This window comes from Drosophila ficusphila, unplaced genomic scaffold, assembly GCF_018152265.1.
Source record: "Drosophila ficusphila isolate 14025-0441.05 unplaced genomic scaffold, ASM1815226v1 contig_127, whole genome shotgun sequence".
NCBI lineage: Eukaryota > Metazoa > Arthropoda > Insecta > Diptera > Drosophilidae > Drosophila > Drosophila ficusphila.
The window spans coordinates 3,042,903-3,057,474 of NW_025064016.1; the positions used below are offsets into that span (position 1 = coordinate 3,042,903).

Below are 14,572 nucleotides of genomic sequence, written 5' to 3' on the forward strand. Positions count from 1 at the left end.
GATCCAGACTAATTTTTGTTTTCAGTAGACTTTTAACGCGTTAAAATTGTTTTGAAAAATAAATACAGGCTATTAACCCAAAATTTATTTTGATTGCTGTAATGACTTGCGATCAAACGGTTCGAATACGTAATTGTTTCGCCCGATGCACGTTTGACTTGTGCCAATAAATCAATTGTAATGCTGATAAGCTCGTTAAACGATTCCCTTTTAAATAATTGTCGGCCCATTAAAATTGTAAGGTAAGTATTTAGCTCACAGAGCATCCAGTTCATAGAGAGTATAGAGCATCTTATGCTCATCTTCCCAAACATGCTAGAAAATTGAGTCACACGCATATGCGAGTGTCCAATAAAATAAATGTTACCCAATCTCCCAATCTCAGTGCACCGACTAGCCCTCCCATGAATATTGATACAAACAAGTTTGCCTATATGTTTATATAAATAAAAAACGATCTGGAATCACTTCGTTTTTCCAAACCCGAAGTCTTATCACCGGCGATCGGCTTTGGCGATCGATTCACGTGTCGTCATTTATAAAACGATTACAATCCAAGGCATGAATGACAATCCAGTGCCGGTGGCTGCACAAGACACACAAGACCCCAGAAAAACTGGAACTGAAACCGATCGAGCATAACTCAACTCGACTCCAGACAGTCTGAAGTGATCGTGCGGCATTACAAATCGTTGTATCAAATATTCGCAAAAGTGAAAGTAATTACTCGCAAAATGTCATCGGCGTTGTCGAACCTCTTGCAAACGCTGAGGATTGTGCCCTTGGGACACGGAAAATCCAGTAACCAAGTTGTGGTTGTTTCGAACCAAAAGGAGCGCCTAAAGCTGGAAGATCTGCCGGAAATTAGTTTGGAGGAGGTGGCCCAGCACGATAGCTTCGATGATTGTTGGGTGGTGATCTACGACAGAGTCTACGACGTCACCCACTTTTTGAGGGGATCATCCTGGCGGCGATGATGTGATAATGGATCACGCAGGACGAGATGCCACCATCGCCTTCCACGGAACAGGACATTCGAGCGACGCCATCGAGCTGATGAAGGATTTCCTGATCGGGCAACTTCCCACCAAGCAGCATATTTTTCGCACTGGCAAAAACAAGGTTTTGTCCCTGGGCATACCGGAATAATGTCAGCCGATCCCGCTTTGATCGCTCTCGCCGCCGTCCTCTACGTACTATTATGTCTATATGTCTATATGTTTTAGAGTATTCATCGATTTTGTGTCTAATTATAATCAGCTTTTTTCGCACTTGCAAAACGGCTTTTGCTTAATCATCAAAAACCATTCAGCAAACTATGTATATTTATATGGTGTTGTATACTTTTATCAAGACTTGAAACGGAACTAAGATTAAATTATTTTAATTGTGACTGCGTATTTTTAATATTCGCTGATTAAAAGTGGTTGGGTTGGAATTGTTTTAGGTTCTTGAAATATTAGAGAATTATTTCTAAAACAAATAATTGAATTTTGTAAATACGGATGGCTTAAATGTATTTTCTTTAAATACCTTTTCTTTTTCCATTAAAGGTAGCAACTTATCTAGTTTAATAATACTTTATTTGGTAATATTCATCTTACACATACTGGTTGACATCATGCAAATGCACAAATAAGAAATGCTTATGACAAAAATAAATATCACTTAACAGATTTTCACTTGGCTGCTCTGATAAGAGGCTCCTTTTCAACCTCCTTTCGTCTGACTAGTACACAACATTTTGGCGTTTTTCCAATTGACTTAAAAATATTGCTTGTTTATGGATTGCTTATCAGGAGAACCATTTTTTATATTTTTTTTTTGGTGTCTCAGACTCTTATTTAACTGCTGCTGGAGGGCGGTTCGTTGTGAGGTCCTTGGAGAAGGGCCTGCAATTTGGCAGCCGCTGGGAAGGCACCCAAATCCAGTGGTGCAGCTCCCGTGGTGCTTTGTATATAAGCCAGAAGTCTGAAATTTAAAAAGAATTTTTAATAATTTAATTTAGGTATGGTGGAACTTTGAGGTTGAACTACCCATCATTTTCTTCTTATTCTTACCTCCTTAATTCCTCCAATGCATTTTGCTGCATAAGAATATAGTTCTTGGCCAACAGCAAGGTGGCTATTTTCGACAGCTTCCTCACAGATGGTGAATGAGCATAGGGAATCACACTCCTCAGTTCATCCAGAGCATCATTTAAATCGTGCATCCTTCGTCTTTCCCTGGCATTTATATTCAACCTCACAGTTTTTCCTTGGCGATTTTTCTGCTTGCCGCTGTTTGAACCACTGCCACCGGCTGCACCACTGGACACAGCCACCGTGGTGGTACCACCGCTAATTGCAATGGCTGCAATAGCAGCTGCCGTGGGACTTAGTGGTTTTTCCGGAGCACTGGGTCCTGGTTTGTTCTCATCCGTCGGTGGCTGTTGCGGCATTCCCATTCCCTGGGCATAGAAGCCACCCAGACCCACCGATCCAAGTGGAGTTCGACGGCCGGGGACGCTCTGCGGTGGACTGGCGGCGGGTGCTGGATGCTGGGCGCCCAGCATATTGGCGGTGGGTGGTATCGGCATATGTCCATGGTTGGGAAGACCGGGAAAACCAAAAGCCAGGTTCGAGGGGTCCATTTCTGGTTAATTTTTTTTTTTTTTTTGAGTATTTCCAGCTCTGAAAAAATAATGTTGAAGGGATGTGTAATCTTTTAGAGTAGTCCTTGCATCTCAAAATGGTATCTTACAGGGTTGCAATGGGGATGCTTAAATGGGGGTGAAAACTCTCAGCTGTTTGGTGGCGCCAGCTGGCGGAATTTTAACAAACCACAAGCTTACCAAAGCTATTGATAGATGGAGCGTTAATATGTTTACAACCTGATAGTTTAAAAACTTTATATATGGAGGAAATTTGTTTAAAATAAAGACGTATTTAATTTAAAGTTTATTAATGAAGTAAATACTAAAAAAAATTAAGAAACAACATTTTTTAAATACACAAGGATTTAGATTTTGAAAATTTAATTAGCAATAGATGTGAAATGTTTGATTTTATTATAAAATTTTGTTAACTTTTAAATGTGTGGAGCTTTTAAGTAGTCAAATTTAAACAGATAATCAAATTGTTTCACTAATATGTTTAAATTCTTCGATGCCAAGCACTATATTTTAAGCCAAAGGTTATTAATTGTTTTGAAAATATTAAACCAGTCTTTTTCGAAGTTGATTATGTAAAAAATCGCCGCAACACTTTATTTATCAGGTTGTTTATTTATGGCACACTTTAAGGATTATTTATTTAAATTAACCACAAATCACAAGCTCGCTGATGTATGAAGGAGATGCAAGCACTCGAAAGAAATTGGGGATTTAAACATTTTTAAAAATCGCACGCACCACAAACCAGGAAAAAAATTAAAATGCGGCTGCTGTGACAGTGGATTCTGATTCTGATTCAGATCCTGAATCGCAATCGGATTCGATGCGCGAGTGTGAGGTGCCCGGCAACAACAGAGCCGACCGCGATTTTGTGGTGGGTTATAGTAGTCGCATAACGATTTTCCGATTTTTCACTCCTCGCTCTCTCTCCTTCTCTCACTAGCCCCGTCTCTCTCCGACTCGCCGGCGTCTGTGTCGATTATAAATTTTTTTGCCACCGACGCCACCGTCGCCGCTTGGTGTTAATCTCTTTCTGCAGAGGGAACATTATGTGGCACTATATAAAAATGTGGGTCGGGTGTTGACGCCGGTGGTTGACGTTTAGTGGTTGTGCTTCGCATAATGCAGCATCCCCACCAATACTTAAAGCAATACTATTACCAATACTCTCAAAGTTGAATGAGTCATAGTCGAAACACTTAAAAAAAACTTTTAATAAGTAGAAAAATGTATAAAAAACATGATCATGAACAAAAACTTTCAACGAATAAAATTGGCAACTCAAAATAAAAAAAGTTTTTAATGTTTAAATAAAAAATTGTTACGAGCTATAAATTGAATTGGAACGAACAACAATAAACTTTTTTTTTTAATTTATTTAAAAGATTAAGTAGATTTAATACCTATCATAATTAGCATTTTTAAGCATTGTGTTTTTTTCTTTTCAAAGACGATACATATTTTGGAATTTCCTTATTTGTTTGTTTATACACCATTTCTTTTGGTGTATAAACTTTTTAATGCCTTTGCCCTGGCTGTCCGAAAATTCATTTCTCTTGTTGTTCAGGATTTTTATCGTTTCGCTCCTTTTCAACCCCGATGCCCTGCGCCACCCCTCTAACCCCTCAATCCCCGCACCCCTCATCCCCCTGGCCAATTCCTTTGTCTGTGATTTCAATTTCCATTGAAACTGAATCTAATCACATGCTCACTGCCTGCTGATCCTGGTCCGCCTGCCTAGTCCTGGATTCCTGCCCTCCCCCCGTTGCCCTCGGGGGTTGTTGAACATGGAATACGGCCATAGCCCGTGCATCATAGCACATCGGCTATAAAGCATACAGCATAGCTCAGAGAACGCCGCATCTGCATGGCATTCTTTTCGGGAGCGAGTGTGTGCGTTTGAGAGTTGCCTGGAAATTATGGTATCGCATTGTTCAAAGTTGGAACAATGCCATAAATGGCACATGCCAAATATTTTCGTTGGCAAAGGCATACCCTAGAAAAAGGTATGGAAATGCTCGGGAAACCTTACTATATTCTATGCCAATCATATAATCAAGCTTATTCTCAAGCTGGTTCCAGTAATTGCACTTATATACTGGGCATATTTTGTGTAACTTCAAGGGATAGCATTTATTCGAAAGAAAAAATTTAATAAATTTGTTGTTTTAGAATCGAAATATTTTGTATAGTTTAAAAATTATTTTTATATATCTAACATACAATTTTTTTTACTTGTTTACTTAGGGGAATGTTGTCAGGGTTGGGCCATGTTTTGACCTATGTCCATAACTTCTGAACCAATGACAATTCAGAATAAGTTTTTACATTTTTGGAAAGGTACAAGCAAGAGGAAGTGTTCACCAAAAAAAGAGAACAAAAAAACAAAAACAAAAAAAGTTATAGGCGTTTGAAAAAAAAAAAAATGTAGTCAGCGTTGGGCCATGTAGTCAGGGTTGGGCCACCTTCAGAAAATCGTTGACAATATCGTAACGTGGTGGAATAAAATTGAATTCAGGTTTATCTGACATTATTTTGTTCATTTATTTAATTATTTGGGATTTTACAGTAAATAAAAAATTATTCAGAGTTGTTTTTTCGTTTGTAGCGAGAAACACTAAAGAAAAGATAAAAATGATTCATCTTCTTTCAATCCATCGAAATATTTTTTTAAGAAAATCTATTTAATTTATTTTGCATATTTTTGCTACTAAAAACTTAAATATTACAACAAAAATCGAAAATACACGAATAAAATGTAAAAATTATGATGGCCCAAGCCTGACTACACAAGTGGCCCAACCCTGACGACATGCGGTATTAATCTATTATGGTATGATATAGCCAAACTATATCTCACAATGAAACTATATCTTAGTATTTTGTAAAAAAATAACTATATAACGTATTTTTATGCTCACCTTGCGGATGACATGTTGTTTTCTTGTGATATTCACCTTTTTCGGCCAGGTAAAAAAAACTTTTTCGAGCACTTTTTCTTCACGGAGCAACGACGCGTAGAAGAATGAAATCCCGAAATAAGTAGTCACGTGGAAAGTTTCGAGTGACCGATAGAAGTTTCTAGACACCCACAAACAGATTGTTCTAGAACGAATATTCGAAATATTGAGATGGCCCGACCCTGACAACGGCCCAACCCTGACAACATTCCCCTACATATTATAAATGTGAACTGTTTGACGAACATAATTTTATTTATGATATTTAATAGGGTGCTTTGTTTTACGGTCCTGTCTAAACTACTAATTGCGTGTATTTTTTCGTTAGTGCTGTGCTGCTAAAAATTTAAAACTGTAAAAAAAGGCCAACATTAAATTTTTAAATAACTTAAAAAACATATATTGGAAAAAGCCGATCAGTAGAAAAGATCTTAAGATTATGCTTTCTTATTTCCCCTTTTTAAACAACAGCATAATATCTTAAGGGGACCTACATTCGTATTATCTAGCTGGAGACAAAGTTTAGAAGCTGTAGCTTAGCATCTCTATCCTTCTGTCAACTGCAATACCCACTAATGACTTTCCACACTTCAGCCATCGCAGGATATTTATGTATCAGTGGCTAAGTGTGTGTTTAGAGCTGCCTGCAGTCGTTTAGTCCATAGAATAAGTCAAACTATGAGCTCAGGCGACAGACCTAATGACTTCGCGCATTATAAATTTAATAATTTGCGCTGGCAACTTTTCCATTTTCCCCCTTTGTTTGCGCTTCCCTCGTTTCGTAGGGGAAAATTATTGTGTCAGATGTTCGGGGCAGCAGCCACCGTATGCCATTATTTTCAATGAAATCCGGAATCTGGACAGCCCCTCTAGGCAATGCACCATTTGCTCCGTGATTGTGAGAGTTTTTTTTTTCTTTTTCGGTTGGGCTCGGTTGTATTTGCAATCGCAGTGCACTCTCCCTTATTGTAATTGTTCTGGGACTAATTCAGTTTATATACAGCATTTACATTGCAATTTACGGCATTCGGGTCCGGCCACCAAAAAATTATTTCGACTTTTCAACCCCGGCCCGCTCGAATTTAAATTTTCGGTTTTTTCATTTTATGGCCACATTTTTATCAATCCATATACATATAGATGAGTATTTGTCGTTGGTATCCGGGTCCCCAGGTCCGGCAATGAGGAATTTCATTATAATTTGCATAATTTATGCGCGACCGTGATTTGCATAATTAAGATTTGTACATTTGTGCATGCCAGTCATCATTAGCTTAGGTTCCGCACTGCGGACCAATTGTAAATGGCCGGCCCAGGGATTTTTTGGCCTCGTACCTCGCGATTCGTCAAGGGGTTGCCAGGGGTTAATGTGTGGCCCTCGAACTATGTCACTAGTATGGTTTTAAATCGCATTATTCAAAGGGAGCTACAATTTTCAATTTGACAAAAAAAATAAATAATAATACTTAAGCAATAGAATAACCTTGGGATTTAATCTGTATACATTCAGGATACAATCTTTAGTTTTTAAATTTATATTCAGTCAACTTTTGTTCTGAATGGTTCCCAACACTAAATTTAATTTAAGGTAACTAAAAGTCGAATTCTTATGAAAAAGTCAACCCTCAATTGTTCGTTAGAGGAAATTACAAATGCAAAAGCGGAGAAACCCAAACGAAACCCCAATTTAATGTTCGGGTATGCGCAAATTAGACAAAACCATCGAATCCTTGGTTGTACGAGGCTTTGGCAAAACTAACGGCACTCCATGGGGCAATGTGAATCAATCATTAGCATTTTATTGTTGAAAAACCAATTTGGCACATTTATGAACCGGCTTTCGACCTTTCGGCCGGGCATCGTTGTTCTCTCTTCGGAGATTCAGTTGATTTTTGGGCTTTATGGCTTTCTAACCTTATTATCGATGGGCTTTCGTTGTATTGGCAATATTTATGGCAGCCCATGACTGTTGGCCTAATGATTCCCAAGCGTACAGTTTTCAAGGTAGCAGACTCGATCCCAAAGCCACAGGAACACACGCACACCACTCTTGGCAGTCCCATATTTTATTTCGTTATTTTTATTGGCAGACGTCAACGAAATACAAAAATGTGTCAATTGTACGCTGGGGAAATCGCTGCCGACTTGCGTTGGAAATAAGACCCGAATGAAGATATATTTATCGCTCATTTCCGGCTTGACAAGCTTGATGCGCTTTTGCCATTAGCCGAAACTTCTTCATGGCAAAGATAAACTTGGCCCATTTCGGCTAACAAAAAGAAAAAACGAGAAGCATTTAGAAGATTTCTTTTTATTGGTCTCAAAAAGCAGGGAAGATTTTATAAAAGTCGTGGGTGGAAACACGAAAATATTTCTATGAAATAAAAAAATTTACATCCCAGTATTGTTGTCTTTTTCCTTTAGCAAAATTTTATCAAAATTTAGTGCTATCTAGTTGCTATTCAAATTACAATAATAAATACATGTTTGTAAAGCAAATAGAGCTAATATTTACAGGCCAGTTGTTGAATACTAATAGCCCTTGTTTAGTTTAGTGCATAGCAACACGAAAAATATTTCTATGAAATAACAAAAATACATATCCCAGTATTGTTTTCTTTTTTCTGAAGCAAAATTTTATAAAAATTCAGTGCTATTTAGTAGCTTTTCAAAATACAATAATAAATACATGTTTGTAAAGCAAATATAACTAATACTTATAGGCCAGTTGCCTAGTTGTTTAGTTGCCCTTGATTAGCTTAAAATATTTTCCGCAATATGGTGTTAATATAAACATTTTTGGCAGCCGGAAATGTTGTTTAGATCGTTTTCTTTAACTGCAACCCCCGCTCAAAAACATCACACTCTAAATAATTACCAAATCCCACATAAAACGTGCCACGAAAAAGGGAAACTGTAACGCACAGAATTTGATTTCGCCATTTGATAGGATTTCTCATCCATTAGCCGAACTGAATGGATTGCGTCGAGCTTTTATTGATTACATCTAATGCTCATCATATGCGCTCTTCCAAGCCAACAAAAAAAAAAAGACGAAATAAGCAAAACCGAAAAAACAGAAAGCGAAATAATAATAATTTCAGACAAAGGGAAAAGCGTGCAATATTTTATCAAATTATGCGATGTATGCAACTTCCTCTGCAGAGCGAATCTTTAGCACCCCACTGCCCACCCGGGCGTACTTACAATTTATCAGCATCAAATGGAAACCAAACAGCGAGGGTGAACCTGAACCCGTGACTCGTCGAGGGGGTAAGAGCGGAGGGTTACGGGGGAATGGTTGGAGGGTAAGAGGGGTAAGAGGGGGGTGGTAAGCCAGCTACAAAACAACAATAACAGTGCCGGAGCAATACCAATTCGAATTAAAATGCTGCTGATGCTGGGACCGAGATGAGAATGAGGATGAGGATTCAGCACCACCCCCAAGGGTGGAAAAAGGGGTTGTTTGTCGGTTTCCCTTCGGCTCGTTTCTTTTGTTTTTTTTTTTTTTGTATTTTTGCTTTTTGCGCGCGCGTTGTTGCAAATGGATATGGAATGTTACACAAACAAAAAGGGAGTAGGGTGGCCGAGTGGAAGTCGAAAAAGAAGAGCTCGAATCAAAACCGAACACCGAACAGCGAACACTGAACACCGAAAGGAGAAACAGGATGGAACAAAAACACAAAAAACTTGCAGGCACGGACCAATACGCACAGGACACAGAAAGGACCACGCAACCAGGAACAACAAAGGGCCCAACGATAAGAGGGACGAGGACGAAGGACCAAGGGCTGTGGGTGGATCAGCCGGAGCAGGGTGCAAAGTGGCGGAGGGACAGGCTGGATGGACCCAACAATGCCCAAACACAGCTCGATAAATGCCGGCTGAGTCAGCTGTACAGGAAAAAAAAAAAAAACAAAAATAAAAACTAAAAAATAAATAGTAAACATTGAGGAACAGAAGTATTCGAAGCAAAAATATTTTTGTTTATAAAGATTATCTCCAAACAACCAAATTCTCCCTCAAAAGAATTGTTTTTTATATTATTTCCAAGGGGCATTTAAAACAAGAATCATATATGTTATTCTTCTAACACTTTTTGAACTTAAAAATATTGAATTTTATAAGAAAGTATAAATAAGTTCCAAATTATTTTAAATATATAATATTTGTAGAAATATTAAAACGATTAACTAAATAAATAAAACACAAAAAATTTATTGCAGAGTGCAACTACAAGTTAAAATAAATCTAGGTCTTCTAAAATTATTTTTTATATTCAATTCTATAAAAAAAAAATATTTTTCTCAGTGTACTGACCCCTAACCAGACTCTCTGTCGATGCTCTCTGCTATGACGACGCTGATGCTGATGCCCCTTGGTGCGTTTTGGGATTATGCGTCCTTCGGCAGCGTGGCACACGCATTTTTGATTATGCCCCTAACCAAAAGGCAGCCATGGTCTGCAATTACAATCGTAGTCCAGGTAACGCAGTCCGGGCAGAAGCCATTCGATATAGTACACTTATGTACACCCCCGGCACAATCTCCAACACCCCAGTCAGTCGACTTTTGTTCGGTTCCTGTTGCTGATTTTGATGAATTATGCACTCCCGACTCTGTTATCCTTGTTGCCGGGTGGAGGATGTTCGACGGCGGGATGACAGTCTGCAGCAAATGGCTGGGCTGCCTCTAATGATGTGTCCTTATTCCTAATGCTTTCAGCGCAGCACTCCGATTAGGCCAAACTCCCCATCTCCCAGCCAGGAGGTGTGTACCGCCGGGTGAGATTTCTGTGCCGAGATATTGAATAATGCATGGGTGAGGGAAACTCGATTCCCCGTTGAATTTCCTGCCTTCTGGCTTCCCATGGGAATATTTTCGAATTAGCTCTCGCAATCGAGCAGAACTTTAATTTGCACTTAAAACAAAACCAAGCCTTACATATGTGTTTGAAGTTACGTTTTGCTTAAATACATTACCACCAATACATTTCTCAAGTTCTTGCTTCAATGTTTAACATTTTGTTTGCTTAAAATCGTTGAAATTTGCAAAAGAAGTTACAGATTATTTTAATTTTTTTTTAAATAGGTGGCGTTTTTTTCTGCAGTGCAGCTCAGCTCTAAGCGAAGTCCACTCGAAATTGCTTTTTGATTCTCTGGCAGCATGAAACTCTAAAGTCCGATTGAGGATCACAGTGCGTCCATTAATGGTCAGCATGCAGCTGAGTCTCGACTTGACAGCGTTTTAGCCGGGGATTCATAACAAATTGTTGCGCTGACGTTGATTAGACGTGGGGCGAATCCACCCCAGCAACCACCAAAGCTACTCACAGTAGTGACCAGTGGATCAATACACTAAACAAAAAGCATTGAAAATAAATAAATATTTAAAATAATGAAAGGTCTTTAAATAACAAAAGAGAACTTGTTATCCAAGATTATATTTCCACAGCTCAAAACTCGAACTGTCTGCTTTAAATTTGGCTTCTGTTTAAAAAGTTAAGAATATTTATTTCCTCCGTTCAGTGCAGTAGTTCCCCTTGGTCGTTGTCCAACATCAGTCACATCTTCAATTGAATTGAGTGTACGTGTGTTCCTGACGGCCGGAGCCGCCTGAAATTTTGTTTAGTTTTCGTTTTTGCCATTTTCTTTTTTTTTTTTGGGTTTGAGGGGAACGCTGTTAATGACTGATTGTGCGTTTCTCAGCGTTTCACCAAATGGAATTTTGATTGCATCCGCTTACGTGCCACCTCCCTGGGAGATCATTAAGGGAATCCATCTTGGTCTAGTTAAATGTGTCACGTCAGCAATTATTTGGCCACATGAGGCATACAAACACGGAATTTTCTTCGCTTTTCGCTTTCTCCCATTTTTTTTTTTTTTTTTTTTGGGTTTTTGGGCGAAGAGAAAGGAAAAGACATCAAAATAATTTCGGCATTTATGCGCAATTTCTTGGGTTCCATTTTTGCATTTCGGATGATTCTCATTTATTTTATTGTGCAGTCGAGCGCATAAAATGTGCAATAATAAATGCTGACTGCCGACCGGCGACGACTTTGTCCTTCTACCGCTTCACCTCACCCATTCCTCATTCTGTTCGGACTTAAAACTTTATGTGCATATAACATTTTTTGCCCCACACTCCTGGCAGGACTTTCGGTCGGTTGGACGGATTTTTGGTCGCTGGCTGGCATCGTTAACATCATCAGTGAAGCAGTCAAATGCTAATAGCTGCCATTTCCTGCAGGTCCGGCATCGGAGAAAAGCGGAGCCGGGAGCGTTCAGGAAAATTATGCGCACAAGCGAAGTTGCGTTCTTCTCGGAGCTTCTCCTCACTAGTCGTTTTTTTTTATGTACATTCTTCTTCTGTGTGCTTTTCTCGGTTCACTCAGTTTGTTTGTAGCCTCCCCACTGATTATGCTTTGGCATCAGCAAAAAAAAAAAAAACCAAATACAAAATGAAAGAGAAAATACTGCAAAAGTGGGGAAAACTACAACGAAAATGTTGCATTTTCATTGTAAGTTCGCAAACGCCATTTACATTTTAGAATATGCAGCAAATTAAAACAGGAAGGAACTTTAACGAGGGGTGGAATATTTTAGAATCTCAAGTGAACTTTAAGATCATGACCAACAGTTTAGTTTATTGTGTTCTTCAACGAAATGCTCTTGCTATATTTTCAATATTTAAATAAAAAGCTGAGGCGCAAGTTTTCTTTAATAACCCATTTAAAACGTTAAGAGGGAATTTCCTACATGAACAGGGGTCGAAAACCCGACCATCTAGAAATGAAAAAACCCTGAATGCAGTTTGTCAAAAAAAGCGATAACAAATGTTTAGAGGTGTGTCACTTTGGAATCGGATAACATTTGGAAAAGGTATGGGTCCTGGGAATCCAGTTTTCGGCCACTTTTTCCAAACCATTGAAACGTACATTTCTTAAGAATCTCGAAGAAATACGATAAAAGCCATTAAATATTTTTCTAACAAATAACAAACCTTTAATAATCCAAAGCTATACAATTTAACCTTTTCACTTGAGTGGATAAAATTCAACAACTTGTTTCAAATTGTTTCTTTGTCAGCAATAAAACGCAATGACATAAATTATATAGCGAGAAGAAGTTTTTCCGAAATAAGCGAAACAAGAGCAAGCAATCATAATAATATTACTCCGGTTTTGTATGTCACTGATAGATTTAACAAGCCACAACACCCAGTCATGCAAAATGTTCGTGCAATAAAGAAATTCCACAAATCATTACGACACAACCGCAAAATACAAAACCCAGCGAAAACTTTTCGACGTTCGAGGAAAAGAGACAAGAGAATGACGACATAATGCCAACGTCAGTAGGGGAAAATTGAAGAAAAATAAGTTTTGCAAAAGGACACCTCCTCATCCTTGAATGTCGCTCTTTCTTTTCTTTTCGTCGTTCTTTGACAGCGGCAGATAAATTGAATCAAATGAGGAACGAGCGAAGATGTCGGGCAGCCAAACTTTGCATGCGTCGAAATTCAATTCTAATTAACATAAATTTTCACAAATGAATGTCAACCGCAAGAGGCAAAGTCGCAAAAAAGCGAAAGAAAATTCAATACTCAGGCTTTGTTTATGCGCGATGACTCTTTATAATATTTTAAAATAAGAAAATTCCTTACTCTGTTTAGCCATTTTTATTATCTTAAAATAGTTCAAATAATATTTATAATAATTTTATTAATCTTTTTACTTGATCGTGTGTCTTAACAATATTCCAAATATTGAAGTTCAAGAACTTCTGAATGTCATAACATAAACGTAATACCAGTCCACACGTACTCCCGGGCAACTTGTAATTTAATTTATGTAGCGAGGCAACTTTTTCAGCAGTCATAAGTTAAGCCGCCCTCCTCGAAGACCGAAAGACACACGCACACACATTTGACAACAGGTGTGGAGGAAGGGATCTGGCGCCCAGGAGTGTCCTTAATGCAAGGTCCCAACTTGATCCCGACTTGCTCGCACGTGTGTGGGTGAAACACAAAGTCTTTCCTGGATATCCTGGGTGTGGCATCTCGCCCACAGTTTCCGGCTTTTGCCGCACTTGCACTCCCGTTGCTTTCCCTTCCAGTTTTCCTGTCTGTTGCTGCCAGCTACTAATGAGCTCCACAACAAGCACAAATATTATTTGAGTGGAATTTATGTATTGGAGCGGGAAAAAGGGTCTTCGTTTGAATGGAATTCCAAGGCGGAATTCGGCAGGATTCCTCCTGCTGCGAGTATGCCAACTATTTCAATTAGTTTGCTATGCAACGGGATTAATTGAGCTTATTATTAGAAGATAAATAAAAAAGTATGCAAATATTTCGAGCTTACAACAGCATTTGCAGAAAAAGTTAAAAGCTTTTCCTCAATTTATTAATATGTAGGCAAATAACAAGCTTGTTAGAGCCAACCAGCATTCAACCATGGCTTGTTACGCATTAGTTGCTAACTACATAATTATGCAAATTTTAGGCATTTTCCAAATTAAATGTAACATAATATGAACTCTGAAACAGTAGTTTTAATTGCAATCGAGTATTAATTTACAGAATAGTTTAATAAAACCTTTACAGTTACAGAGTTATTGCAAGTTTATTACCTTTATTCAGAATCCTTGCAAAGAGCATAAAGCATTCGTTTAGAACCTTTCTTTGCAATATTTCTGTTTCGCCCTTCGCTTTGTTCTTGGGGCAAAAGTTGCCGGAAACGGAAATGGCATTTTGTGTTCTTCTCGAATTCGAAAAGGGACGAAACGGGACGGCGCTACAAAAAGTTGACTTAACTTTTCACTTGAAGTTGCCGAATAAACTTTAAATTAAGCAGTAGGAGCAGAAGGACGCGGTGCAGCGATGCAGATGCACATAGCACAGTAAGTCCTTTGGAGGCAGCAAATTTTGGCTGAGGCCGTCAGGACGAGGGATGTCCCTTT

General features: G+C 38.5%; 2 protein-coding genes across 2 annotated transcripts; one reads left to right on the plus strand and one right to left on the minus strand.

Moving 5' to 3' along the window:
• The first annotated feature begins 560 nt into the window (after nt 1–560).
• LOC108090626 (cytochrome b5) lies at nt 561–1,393 on the plus strand. The gene is given in 2 exon segments (XM_017189403.2): nt 561–956; nt 958–1,393. Coding segments are annotated over 2 exon segments (414 nt in total). The 5' UTR covers nt 561–734; the 3' UTR covers nt 1,150–1,393.
• Nucleotides 1,394–1,566: 173 nt separating this feature from the next.
• LOC108090625 (class E basic helix-loop-helix protein 22) lies at nt 1,567–3,675 on the minus strand. Its single transcript, XM_017189402.2, has 3 exons — nt 3,392–3,675; nt 2,061–2,672; nt 1,567–1,971 (listed from the first exon to the last, which is right to left on the minus strand). The coding sequence occupies exons 2-3, from the start codon at nt 2,630–2,632 to the stop codon at nt 1,845–1,847; spliced, it is 699 nt and encodes a 232-aa protein (XP_017044891.1). The 5' UTR covers nt 2,633–2,672; nt 3,392–3,675; the 3' UTR covers nt 1,567–1,844.
• Between the last annotated feature and the right edge of the window lie 10,897 nt (nt 3,676–14,572).